The sequence below is a fragment of the Cucurbita moschata genome, unplaced genomic scaffold (genome assembly GCF_002738365.1).
Source record: "Cucurbita moschata cultivar Rifu unplaced genomic scaffold, Cmos_1.0 Cmo_Scf00006, whole genome shotgun sequence".
Lineage (NCBI taxonomy): Eukaryota > Viridiplantae > Streptophyta > Magnoliopsida > Cucurbitales > Cucurbitaceae > Cucurbita > Cucurbita moschata.
Window position 1 is genome coordinate 4,420,415 of NW_019268522.1, and position 13,109 is coordinate 4,433,523.

General features: G+C 33.8%; 1 protein-coding gene across 1 annotated transcript in view; it reads right to left on the reverse strand.

Annotated features, from left to right (window-relative positions):
• Positions 1–11,007, reverse strand: part of LOC111444394 (lysosomal Pro-X carboxypeptidase-like) — a 29,650-nt gene extending 18,643 nt beyond the window's left edge. The window contains exons 1-8 of the mRNA XM_023082487.1: positions 10,621–11,007; positions 10,367–10,553; positions 9,303–9,436; positions 8,853–9,218; positions 7,945–8,106; positions 7,495–7,574; positions 7,365–7,414; positions 7,049–7,285 (exon numbers count right to left, since the gene is read on the reverse strand). Coding sequence (XP_022938255.1) covers positions 7,134–7,285; positions 7,365–7,414; positions 7,495–7,574; positions 7,945–8,106; positions 8,853–9,218; positions 9,303–9,436; positions 10,367–10,553; positions 10,621–10,998 — 1,509 coding nt within the window. The 5' untranslated portion in view covers positions 10,999–11,007 and the 3' untranslated portion in view covers positions 7,049–7,133. The remainder of the gene's footprint in view (positions 1–7,048; positions 7,286–7,364; positions 7,415–7,494; positions 7,575–7,944; positions 8,107–8,852; positions 9,219–9,302; positions 9,437–10,366; positions 10,554–10,620) is intronic.
• Between the last annotated feature and the right edge of the window lie 2,102 nt (positions 11,008–13,109).

A 13,109-nucleotide genomic window follows, 5' to 3' on the forward strand; every position in this document is an offset into this window, starting at 1 on the left:
TATATATATATATATATATATATATATATATATATATATATATATATATATATATATATATATATATTAAAATAAAAATAACAAAATAAAGAACAATAAAAAAAATAAATAAAAATAACTGACCACCTCTCCCCTAAAATACCTCTCTCATTCAGTATCAATAATTTAATTCAGCCAACAAAACAAAAATAGGAAAAAATATTTTATGGGAGGAAAAAAAGACATATAGATAGAAAATATTTTATGGGAGAAAAAAGATAGAGGGATGGTTAGACAATAATGGAGAGATCCGAAGAAAGGGTAGATAATGGAGAGATCGTTAGGCACATAAAGGAAGAGAGAGGTCATTTGAAAAGAGGTTAGTAGTGAGATTTACCTTTTCGATATTAGCAATTATTTAGATCCGAGTTAGAAATTATCTATGGGTGAGTTAGAATTAGAAATTAGGTAGAAATTATCTATTGCTGAGTTAGAAATGATGTATCATAACTAGAGTCTATTAAAATTAGTTAGAATACTCACCAAAATTAAAAAAAAAAAAAAGGGAAATATATAGATAAGATAGGGAGGAAGAAAAAAGGGAAATATATAGATAAGATAGGGAGGAAGATAGGGAAGATGAAGATTTGGAAAACAGATTCAAATGAAAAAAAAAAAGAAGATTTAGAAAACAGGATGAAAAGAGTAAAAAAAAGGAAAAAGAAAGAGAGGAAGATTGGGAAACCAGATAAAATAAAAAAAAATGAAGATTTGAAAAACATAATCAAAATTTTCAAATAAAAAAAAAAAAACAATACGAGAGGAAGATTAGATTTGGAAATAATAAAGGCAACAAAATCTTTGAATAGAATTAAATTTAAACAATTGAGATATGAGAGTAGAATTAAACTCGGTCAAGAAACTGCTTAAAAGAATTAGATTTAGAATTAGATTTAAACTGCTTTAGAATTAGATTTAAACAGATTAGAGTAATTAGATATGGGAGTAGAATTGAACTGCTTAAAAGAATTAGAGTTAAAAGAAAAAGGAAAAAAACGAAAGAGGAAAAGATTTTAGGAAAGAAAAGAAAATTAAAATCAGTTGAAAATGGATTTGGTTAATTGCATAAACATTCTTACAAAAAAGAAGAAAAAATCAAATTTGATTGAAAATGACAAGGAATTAAAATATAACATAGAAGAGAAATAAAGTGATAGAAGAAAATGGAAGATATGAGAAATTATTATATTTGTATTTATAGGATATATTATAAGAAAAATCGAAGATATGAGAAATTATTATATTTATATTTATAGGATATAATATTAAATGTTGAATTATCCAAGCGGCTTCAAATATTAATAATATTAACATATCTTTAATTTAAGTTTTATTATCCAATACAATTTAGAAACAATGAAAACATGGAATTCGATTTTTATTGAGGCAGTTTAGAACCGTATTTCACACGGTTAGTTGGATTATTAATTAAAATGTGAAATACTAACAAAAGATGACGAACGATGTGACAAGAAGCAAACCTTGGCAACATTTGGTGTAGTTCTCGAGGAACGGGAGCTTACGTTAAATAAATTAGGGAGTACTCCGGCTAAGGCCAAATAGGTAACTGGCCTTACTATAGGATAGACTAAAGATTGTTTGAATTATGATGATGGATGAGTATGACGTTGTGTTGTGATGAATGTTAAATGTACGTTAGTTATGTTTCGATGCATGACGTACATGTTATATTTCATGCACTTAATGACTTCTACGATGAGTATGATGTATGCATGACGATGTTGAACATGCCTTATGATGTTGTTTGTCATATTGCATCATGTCGTTAGATCGACATAGGACACAACCCTAAGAGTATGAAAATGATATTAATGTAAATATCCACGAGCACGTGTTACATAGTGTAACCAAGAGATGAGACTAGAGGGTTGTGTCAGAAGAGATGTATAATTGGACTTAGAGGGACCTCATGCATATTGTATGTTCATAAGCATAGGGCTACTTCCCCTAGAGATGATGAGTGCGGACGCGCACTGTAAGATGAGCGCGAATGCGCACAGGTGCGAATGCACATAGATGAAGGTGTTCATGAGGCGCATGATACTATGGGGTTCTGTTGACCTCCGGACGTCGCTACAGATTAGCTTGACCAGAGGGTCTAGGGGGTGTGTGAATGCCCTATGGATTCACACTCGCATGTGTGAGTCATGTGTAGAGAAGTACTACACATCCAATTTGTCTGAGGTTGGAGGCCACCCTTAAGATGATTAGAGATAGGTCCCTAATTCATGATTGCATGTGTTTGCATTAGCATGACCCCTAGTGTGGGGTCACTTACTGAGTATTTCTTCGGCCGTGTGCCATATTGTTTTTTCAGGTAAAGGCAAGACACCCATGTACAATTGACGACGACATCGTGATCAGAGACTGTGGCGTGTGCATATGATAGTTGCATATTTAAAATTCCTAGTCTTGGTTAGGATAGGGTGTTTTGCATTTCATTTCTTTAAATTGTTTAATTTGTAATTGTTCAAGTATGATGTTTGAAACACGTAAGTCCAACAGTGTTTTCTAGTGTTTTAACGTATTCTTTTAAATTTTTTCGCTAATAAAGATGAGCATTTTTAGAGTTATATTCTGTATTAGAGATGAGCATGAGACGTTAATAGCGACTCTGAGTATGTGGAAATTTAGGGTCGTTACAATTAAACTCCAAAATGACATTTTCTTTTGATCATTTTTTTTCTTCTTATCATTCAGGAAAGACAAAAAAAAATTTGAGGTAGCAAACATTCTCAAAAATTTCTCTTAGATTCAAACTTATAGCTGATGATAGAAGTAGAATAGATATTTTCGGTTTCCTACTCACACGAGCCCATATCTTTGCTTTTCGATCAATCTCTAATTCTTATCTTCCTCCCCAATCAGATATTATGGTGCCGATATAGAACGAAATTCCATTATGGTCCAATTCTGATTGGTAATAAATACCGGGATTTTGCAATATTTGACTAATCACAATTATGTATAGTTTATTTCTATAGAAATCCCAGGTAATTCATGAAAGTTTCCAATAAAAAAAGGTTAGTTCCTTATATTTTTAACCACTAAAAAAAAATTGTTTTCCTTTCCCAATATTGTTTGTATTTGTATTGTTTGTAATCGTCCACTTGATTTGGTTCATCATTAATGTCTCATATTTATACATAGTCAAAATAATGACATGAAACTGGTTAAAAGCTCCACCCGAACCCAATGGCAAATCGAATGAACTAGTAAATCACATGGATCTACGAACGACTTACTGTATTTGATTTGTGGCCAAACTAGAGTTTGAAAATTTGGTAACTTTCATTGTAAACATTGTCTGACAATAGGCTTTTATCTCGGTATACCTTATCTAGTACAACACAAAACTAAAGTTCCTATAACCATAACGGAAAGGCACCACAACCTTCTTCCTTTTATTATTTTTTTCCTCGTCATATCAAGAAGGGGCTTAACATAATTCTCTTCTAAAAATTGGTATTATATAAGGTGGATTTCTTCAATGTCATAAAACTTGGGATACTTAAAAATCAAACTTTTTAAGACAGTTTTGAGACCTTAATTATGGTAATACCTTTTAAGGAGGTTGACATTTTTAGGAAAAATTATCAATAATTTTCTACACCAATTTATTTATGTTGAGCTTCCTAGGGTGCCTAACTATACCAATTACCACAAAACTTCTAGTGGAAGACAATGTCCCACTGTAATCCTCGTGTATCTCACACCCAAGTCCATTTTAAATCATAGTTTCTTAAATTTAAGGTACCTTGACAATCTCATGCGGTTGTCCCTCCCCATATACCTCTAAAATTTTGATCATGATGGTAATGCCTCAACCAAATTGTGGCTCAATACTTTTAAATCACCTCATAACTTTCATACTGGCGGTTTTTTCTTTTCTTTTTTTTAACATTTTCAGTTCGTATTAAGGCAATAAAGTTTTCTACATCTCACTACGCAAAGCTCCTTTCATTCACCAATTAATTTAACTATATATCATTTTAAACTTTTAGGTCTTAACTCAATTTTTTCCCAGGTGGTAAGGCCAAATCTTTTGTCTTTTTCATACTAATACTTTAATTTCATATTTACATACTTTATAGTTATAAAATTTTCCTTCAGACACTACCACTTTTAATATCTATAGTATACTATAAGATATTGACATCTATTAAACTTCTTGAGTCATTTTTATTTCATTTGAAACAACTTACTCTTCAGTATTCGTTGGTACATTCATTTCCATCTCTATGGTCATAACACTGTGTAGTTTATCTATGTTCGAGACGTCTAACTAAAACATATGATCTTGTTTAGTAAAATCATTTTCAAGCATACATTAACATTTAGTAGCTTACTAAAACTATAGCTACTCATTCACAACAACAACTTCAGTAAATCAAAACATCATTAATACATCAATTTACATTCACATTCCATGTACGATAAAACATAACATATTCTACATTATAATAAATATAGAATTAAGCCAACAATAATGCAGTCAATTATAATACAGTCAATGATGTAAACATTCAATTATGAGTTATATTTTATAATGACCAAGCAATAACATATGCAATCAATGACATTTCATTTTGTTTTATCTTATGCAAGACATACCTGACGGAGACGGGGCATCGACGGTGGGACCACGGAACATGCCAAGCCCACATCGTAGGCTAGTCTACAAGATCTATAACCTAGAGCTTTAATACCAACTGTAACGACCCAAAATTTTCTACTTAATTTAAGGTCGCTACTATATACATATCATAAACATTGAATGCGAAAATACTTCATTTAAACTTTCATAAAACATAACCTTCAGCTTAAAACACTGTTATGGACTTACGTGTTTTGAAAACACTTTTAAAAACGACACAACAAAAGACTAAATAAAATAAATAAACGTTTAAATAAAAAACATACTATTCTAGCCTAAGTCTAAGAAAATAACACTACTACCCTATATATGTGCCATGGTCTCAAGTCGCGAACCTGTTGTCAGCCGTACAAGAATGTCTTGCCTTACGACAATGACGTAACCTGTCATAACCGTCTATTTTTCTTACGACACTATTCTAATGGGAAGCTTGGATGTATACCATTTACTCTACACACAGCCCATACGTGCGAGTATGGGCTCACCAGACAGTTCCCACACCGCTGAACCGCTTTTCTTGTCGGGCGAGCCTTCTCTTGAGCTCAACTTTTGCCGGACGTCCATTAGAATTAGTAACCGTCACGACAACATTATGTAAAACATAACGATACTTCGCCTACCTAATGGATATATGCGTCCGTACCCTCGTGATAGAATAGGGGTATCCCCCAATGCAGGAGCACACATAATGCATGAGGTCCCAACATTTTTCCGTATTCATTATCATTTAATACAACCCCATTAGCATTCTGTACATATCATATCTTTTTTCATATCATTTCACATATTATTCATCATTAATATCACATCGTTTCTCATTTTTCAGTTCTCATATCATACATAATTCTAATGGGGGTTATATTTCATGTCATTCATATCATGCTGTGTACATACAATTTAAAAGACATAACATAACGTTCTATGTTTTTTAACATAACATCTCCTCATATACATCTCATACCATAACATATCGCATCACAATGTATCATATCATAAACATGTCAACTTATCACATATTTCGTACCATATCATAGTTCATATCATATCACAACATATATATATATATATATATATATATATATATATTAGTCATTCACATCTCGTATCATAATCATATCATATCGTGAACGTGGTCACATCATTCCCTAACTTATCATAGCCTTAACGTTCTTATACATAAAACAGTCATATCGTTAAATGAACGTACCTTAGTCATATCGTCACATGAACGTATCTTAACGCTGTCGTTCTATCAATCTATCATAATCCTATCCCTTTCTACCCATAACCTAATCGAATTCTTTTATCAGTCTCTCATATCCATAGCACTTCGATATGTAACCTAACATTAACGTTTCATGAACATATCTTACTCCTATCGTTACATTACGTTTTGTGCATCCTTCTCGTATCCTATCTCAAACATATCATTGAACACATCGTACGGTAAGAATTATCATACAATTCACATATTATAACATATACATAACATATCATAAGCATATTGAACTATAAACAATTCACACATATCAATATATATGACACGTGAAGAACCACAGAGCACGTGTCAACATCAAATATAACTATGCCGATAGTAAGGCCACTTACCTAGTTAGCTTAAGTTATTGTCACGAATATATCCTTAATGAAAGTTCTATTCTGTCCTTTGATCTTCCCTCCTCCCCTTTGTAATTATTTTCATTCTCCCAACAGATATTACTATTTATTTTAAACAGATATTATTGGCCAATTTTAATCAATTTTTTTTGGCTATTCATTTTACAAATTTATAGGAGTGCATACTTAAATTTTATTGATTCTAACATTATTTCTTATAACTTAAAGCTAACAAAAATCTAATTAATTGGATAGGGGAGGATGAGGTCTAATTGTAAAATATTTGATAAAGGAAAGAAGATCTAAACTTAATTTCTTCCAAAACTAACTATAAAGGAGAAAGAATTGTGAGATATGATTTACCTTAAAAACGTACCAAAATCTCTCGAATCTCATCATATTGCCTCTACGGTTGAAGCCATTTTCATTTTTTCTCAAATTTGATATTTTTTATTTCTCTATAATATTCTTGGTTGTTGGTTGAGGAGAGATAATGGAGTTGGAATGGGAGGTTAGTGGGGCGGAATGGGTAAAGCTCCTTTCTTTCTAATTGTAATTTTTTTTTCTAATTATTTTTATTTATTTATTCATTCATTCATTTGTTTATTATTATTATTATTATTATTATTATTTTTGGGCTATTACACCTATACATTAACGGGGATAATGCAAATATCCTTCTTAGAAAGTAAGAAGCATTTCAAACACGCTAACTAATTGGTCCACATTTTTAGTCTCTTGTTTTCAAATTTAAAAAGGATTTATTAGAACGATTTTAGACGTTCTTTTAGTACACATATCAATGGGCACCAAGAGTTTGGGTGGATTGCAAGAGATCGGCATAATACTTCGAGATCCAAGCATCAATTATATCCATTTCGGCCTTCCTTTGGCTTATCAACCATTCAGGATCATCCTCCCTCCCTTCTTGTAAGTCTAAGCAATGGGAGCCTGCATTAATCATAATTTTAGCATTTAAAAAAGTGTACGAGAGGTAAAATAATTAATCAAATTATGATGAAAGCATTACCTTCCGCAGTGGGGATAGCAACAATGCTCTCAGATATGTTATGCAATACCCTGCGGTCCAAACCCCACACCATTAATAATTTGAAGCTTTGAAGGTGGTATCAATTAAGTAGCTTAGATATTGTTCTTACCCTCCACTGCTGTAAGGATCTTTGAGGCCATTAGAGAAAATAATGTTACTTCCAAACCTATGGAGTATTAATTTCAGATCCTACACAATTTACCAAAATTTTCTTGTTAAATTAATAAAAATATCCTTCCACTAAAACTACTTGTAAAATTGTTTAAATACCCTTTATAATTAGTTTTAGATGAAACGTTAGTAATTTATTTCAAAAATAATTTTTAAGGATTTGTATATAGACATAAATCATTTATTATTCTAAATAGCCCATTTCTTTCGATAAATTTAAGGTTAAGAATATTTTTGAAAATTAAAGAGTGTTTTTTATTATTTTTTTGCCTAAGTTTTAAAAATATTATTGTAAAAGTTCAAAGATTTTTATTTTTTTAAAAGTTTTATAAAGTATTTTTATTAGTTTAGGTTAAAAATGTGAAAGTTGTGTGAGTTAAAGGCTTACTTGGCCTCCATAGAAAGTTGTGATCCAATGAGGATTTGGTGAAACTCCATACAAAGCTTTGCAATCCTTCTTAAATTTGTTGAAATCAAAAGGTGCCGTTGGGAACATCGAGTCTTTGTCTTTGCCGCTAATGCCAATGGGCATTACGATCTCGCTGTACTCCTGAACGAACTAAGTTGTGTGAGAATGGAATGGTTGAGAGGGAGTCCCACCTTCACTAATTTAGAGAATAATCATAAATTTATAAGTAAGAAATACATTTACATGGATACGAGGTCTTTTGGAAAATCTAGAGTAAAGCCAGGAGAGTTTTGCTTAAAGAAAGTTCATGATTTATAATATGATATAAGAGCCATGCCCTTAACTTATCCATGTCGAATAAAGAAGTGTGAGCTTCGAAGGTTGTAATAATAGCCCAAGCCCATTACTAGATATTGGTCTCTTTGGACTTTCCTTCCCGACTTCCCTCAAGGAAAGGGTTTCACACCCTTAGAGGGTGTTTCATTCCCCTCACAACCAATGTGGGATATCACAATCTACCCCCCTTCAAGGCCCAGCGTCCTCATTGGCACTCGTTCCACCTCCTTTCGGGGCCCAGCGTCCTCGCTGGCACTCGTTCCTTTCTCCAAGAGATGTGAGATCCCCACCAAATTCATCCCCCTTCAGGGCCCATCGTTCTTACTGGCACACCGTCTCGTGTCTATCCCCCTTCAGGGAACAGCCTCCCCAACCAATGAAAGATATCATAAAGGTGTAGTCAAAGTGATTCAAGTATCGAACAAAACGTGTACTTTGTTCGAGGGGAGGATGAATTGAGCCAAAAGTAGACAATCTTTATTCCTACCAAGTTATTCAATTCATAATTTCAAAAATTAAGCATCGAAAACATAGGGATTGAATCAACATGCCTGCCATGTAAAAGGATCAATAGGATTATCGGGATGCCCAGATTCAAACACATCGTAACAATCCCTCTCCCCCATGAAAGCAACGACCCCCGCAACCACCTGCTCAATCACGTCGCTGTTTTTCCTTGCCGCTTCATCAATGGCCGCACATATGCCTCTCACTGGCTTCTCATGCGGGTTGTTGTACTGAGCTGCGGACGTTAAAACATGGTCCAGATAGTACTTCAGCTCATCACTTCCATTCAATTTCTCACAAGTTTTGAATCTTTTGCTCAAAATCATGAGCCCTTCTGGCTTGTTGTTTGCGATTCGATCGACTTCAGCCCACGATCTTCGTATGGTTTCGTAGCATGTTTGGCTGGTTTCCTGATTTCATAAAATGGATTGTTGTGAATAATTTGAAGCGTTTTGAATTGTGAAAAAAGGGATTGATTGATTGTTTGGAGTTACTTTGAATGATTTGGAGACGATGGAGTAATATCCGTCTTGAGGTGTGATGTTGTCGAAGTAAAGGATTGGGGCTGAAGAAGCCAGGGCTCCAAGAGCGATGTGGGGATACTTTAGCCTAAACCATGAAGCTAGCACTGTGTATCCATTGCATACTCGATTATGATCGTGGAAAACTAAAAATTTACGAAATTTCTATTTCGAAAGCACGAGCAAATAGTACATAACAAAATAAAGAAACTCATAGGTGTGAATTGTAACACCCTTATAAAGAATGTTTCGGGAGAGGTTTCCACACCCTTACAAAGAATGTTTCTTTCTCCTCTCCAATCGATATGGGATCTCACAATCCACCCATTTTGGGCCCAACATCCTCTTCTCCAATCGATATGAAACCCTCCAATCCACCCTCTTTGAGGCCCAGCCTCCTCGTTGGTACATCGGCTGATGTCTGGCTTTGATATTTAATAACCCAAACCCATCACTAGCCGATATTGTCTTCTATGGGCTTTCCTGTTTGGGCCTTCCCTCAAGTTTTTAAAACACGTCTGCTGGAGAGAGGTTTCCACACCCTTATAAAAATGTTTCGTTCTTCTCCCTAACCGATGTGGGATCCAGAAATGAATAGTGTTTATAAGCTTGATTTTCATAAACTAGATAATCATCAAACAAGTTTTATCATTTTTTATCACAAAGGTCTAAATCTACCTAGAATTGTTGAGGATTATTGGAGTCTCACGTTGACTAATTAAGAGGAAGATCAAATAAAGGGTATTATTCTATTGGTATAAGACATTACGGGAAAATCAAAAGTAAAATCATGAGAGCTTATACTCAAAATAGATAATGAGGTTAATTGTCTATATTAAGTGGTATCAGAGCCATGTCGAAGACTCTAGGTGTAGTTTGTCATATTAAAGTGGATAATATCATACAATTATAGAGGATCCTTGTCTCTATCAACACCTCACCGACGCTTCATGTTAAGGAGAAGGTGAAGTGGATAATATTGGAAATTCATTCACTTGAAAGAATTATGAAAATTTAAGACGATTAAATTAACTTACTTCCACCATAGGAGGCTCCCATGACAATGGTAGGAGAAGTTTGAGAAGCAAACATTTTCTTGATATGCAAAAGCATTTCGGCATAATCAGCTAAGGCTTGAGCTGAATTCAAATATCCTCGAACGCTCGCATTTTTCATAGCCTTCTCTATCGAACCAAATGGTACTGATTTCCCATAAAATCGATGCTATAAAGCAAAACATGTCAAAAATAAGATCGAATACATTCGAGGCAATAACCTTAACATCTCTTACCTCTAAATACACAAGCATAGCCTTGTATCGAGACGCAAGACGAATGGGAAAGTCCAGAAACGATATGTCATCTTCCACATCTCCTTCGGAACCGAAACCTACAATGATGGGAGCATTGAGATTCACACCTTGCCAGTGTTTGAAATTAATAACGTATCGTTGATCAAATGTGTCGTAGCTTTGAGGCTGATAATTGAAGTGATCGAGTGGTTGTTTGTAATAAAAAGTGGCTAGACCGTCGAGTGTGCTAGCTTGTTGGGGCTTGTTTCGGGATGCCCTTCTTTGGAGGCCAAGGCGTGGGATGTGGGCAGATGCATAGGAAGAAACGAGAAGGAGTAGTAGTGGGAGTACTATGGATTGGCTCAAAATGCTATCCATGTTGTTCCCCACGTTGATCAACTTAAGGTGTGGATATGTATTTATAGCACACAACAACCCTATTTCTCCCGATCTTTCTTATTGCCTATCATTCAACGTTGGAATTTTCCCTCCCTCTTATTGGATTTCCAAATTTTATAAGGCTCTTATCTTTGTCTCCACCTCTTAAACCCGAGTTTCTAAATTTGAGAGCTTGTTTCTATGACTAGCAAGAGTCTCGATTGCTTTTTGCTTATGATCGAGAAAAATGGTTACCCTCGTAATAATCACTTGAACATTGGCTCAAATTTGTATGACTTTTAATAATTGTTTGGCTATCGATGGTAGAGGTGTACATGGATTGACTTGTATAAGATCTGAGCCTTGAGGATAAAATTTTAAATTTTTCTCAAATTTTTTAGATTTTATTGAGAGCTTTAGAAGCTAAATTTTAAGAGAAAAATTCTTATGAAAATCACTAGAACTTAGAAAAAATATAAAAAATAAAAAAATGGTCAAATTAAACCGTGAAGGGCAAAATGATCATTTTGAGCCTCTTTTCGAATGAGGAATTTGTTAGTGCCCTAATAAGTTTTATGAAGGAAGCTCAAAAAAAGAAAAAGAAAAATGAGGATTAGGGTTTTGAGGGAGATGTATCGCATCAACAGAGGGTGGCTCAATCTGACCCACTTTGCTCGACCTGTGAATCGAGGTGCAACCCAGTTCAGAGCCCACAATCCAAGCCGCTCGCTTGAATCGACTCGTTCTAGAAACACCTATCTATGTGTGCCACGTGTCGTACAAGGAGCGTGCTTCTCCTTCCCAAGCGCGCGTCTGTACTCGCACATGGGAAGCCTCTATGCACGTGGTCGGCATGTGAACACGCATGAGTGCCTCTTTTTGACCCGTTTGCCCTTGTCAGTTTTTTGCTTCGACTTTGATACTAACCCTAATTTTACTTGAATTAAGACCTACTAGAAAAATTTAATATTTTTGGAGCTCCTAACATGCTAAAAGAAATGAGAAAGAATAATGGTTGCATACGAGTCTCCTAATAATCATTGGATGTAGGCTCAAATTTTTTATGATTTGTTTGGCTATAGATTCAGAGGATGTACCTGAGTTGAGTCCTAGAAATCTTTTAGAGTAACCCAAAATTTTGAGTGGGTTGGTTGGGACCTATGTAAGGGTGTTTTCAATTTTCTAAAAACTCAACCCAATCCAATCTAGAAAAAAAAATCTCAAATTAAATAGTCTAAGTCAGTCAGGCAACGCTAATAAATTCAAAATTTGTCATTGAAAATTTTCTTTCATATACATTCTTTAATGGTGGTGTAAAAGCATGAATCATATTATTTCAGATGGAGAAATGAATTTTAAAAGCTTTTTCTTTTTTTACCTCATCCAACATGAACAATAAAGCCGTTTTTGTAGACTTATTTTAAAAACTTTAAGCATTAAAGTAAAACTTTTGAAGGTTGAAGCATAAAAACGTGGCATGAAAAGCATTACAAGACATCCACCAAGAAGCCATCCAATAGAGGATAGATACTCCATTAGCATTTGACACTAAGCTTGCATACATACCCTCATCATGCTGCCATCCATTAAAGGATGCTTCTTCAATCACTTCATCTTTAATTCTTAAAACTTTACAATATGTATACCAATTTTGTTATTATTACTGTGTTACCTAATATCTACCTGGCTAATATTTAGCTACGTGGCTTTTGTAGATATGTATGCTAGATAAATCTGTTAAGAATGAGATAGAAAATAGAATTGGAAAAGTCTATATTATCATTGATATTGATATCCTTTAAATAGGATGCAAGAAGTAGAGAAAAATATAAAATAATTAAATACTGAGAATAAAATAAAATATACTGTAAATCAAATCATAAATAAAGAATATTATGATATAATATCTGAGATATATTCTATAAATAATATATACTCTAGATATTATATCTCAATACTCCCCTCAAGTTGGAGAGTGTATGTCAATCACACCCAACTTGTCTTTCAAAAAATAAAATTGATGTCTTCCCAAAGCTTTAGTAAAAATATCTGCCAATTGCATTTTAGTCGAAACATAACACGGTTTAATGATTCCAGCTTGTAATTTTTCT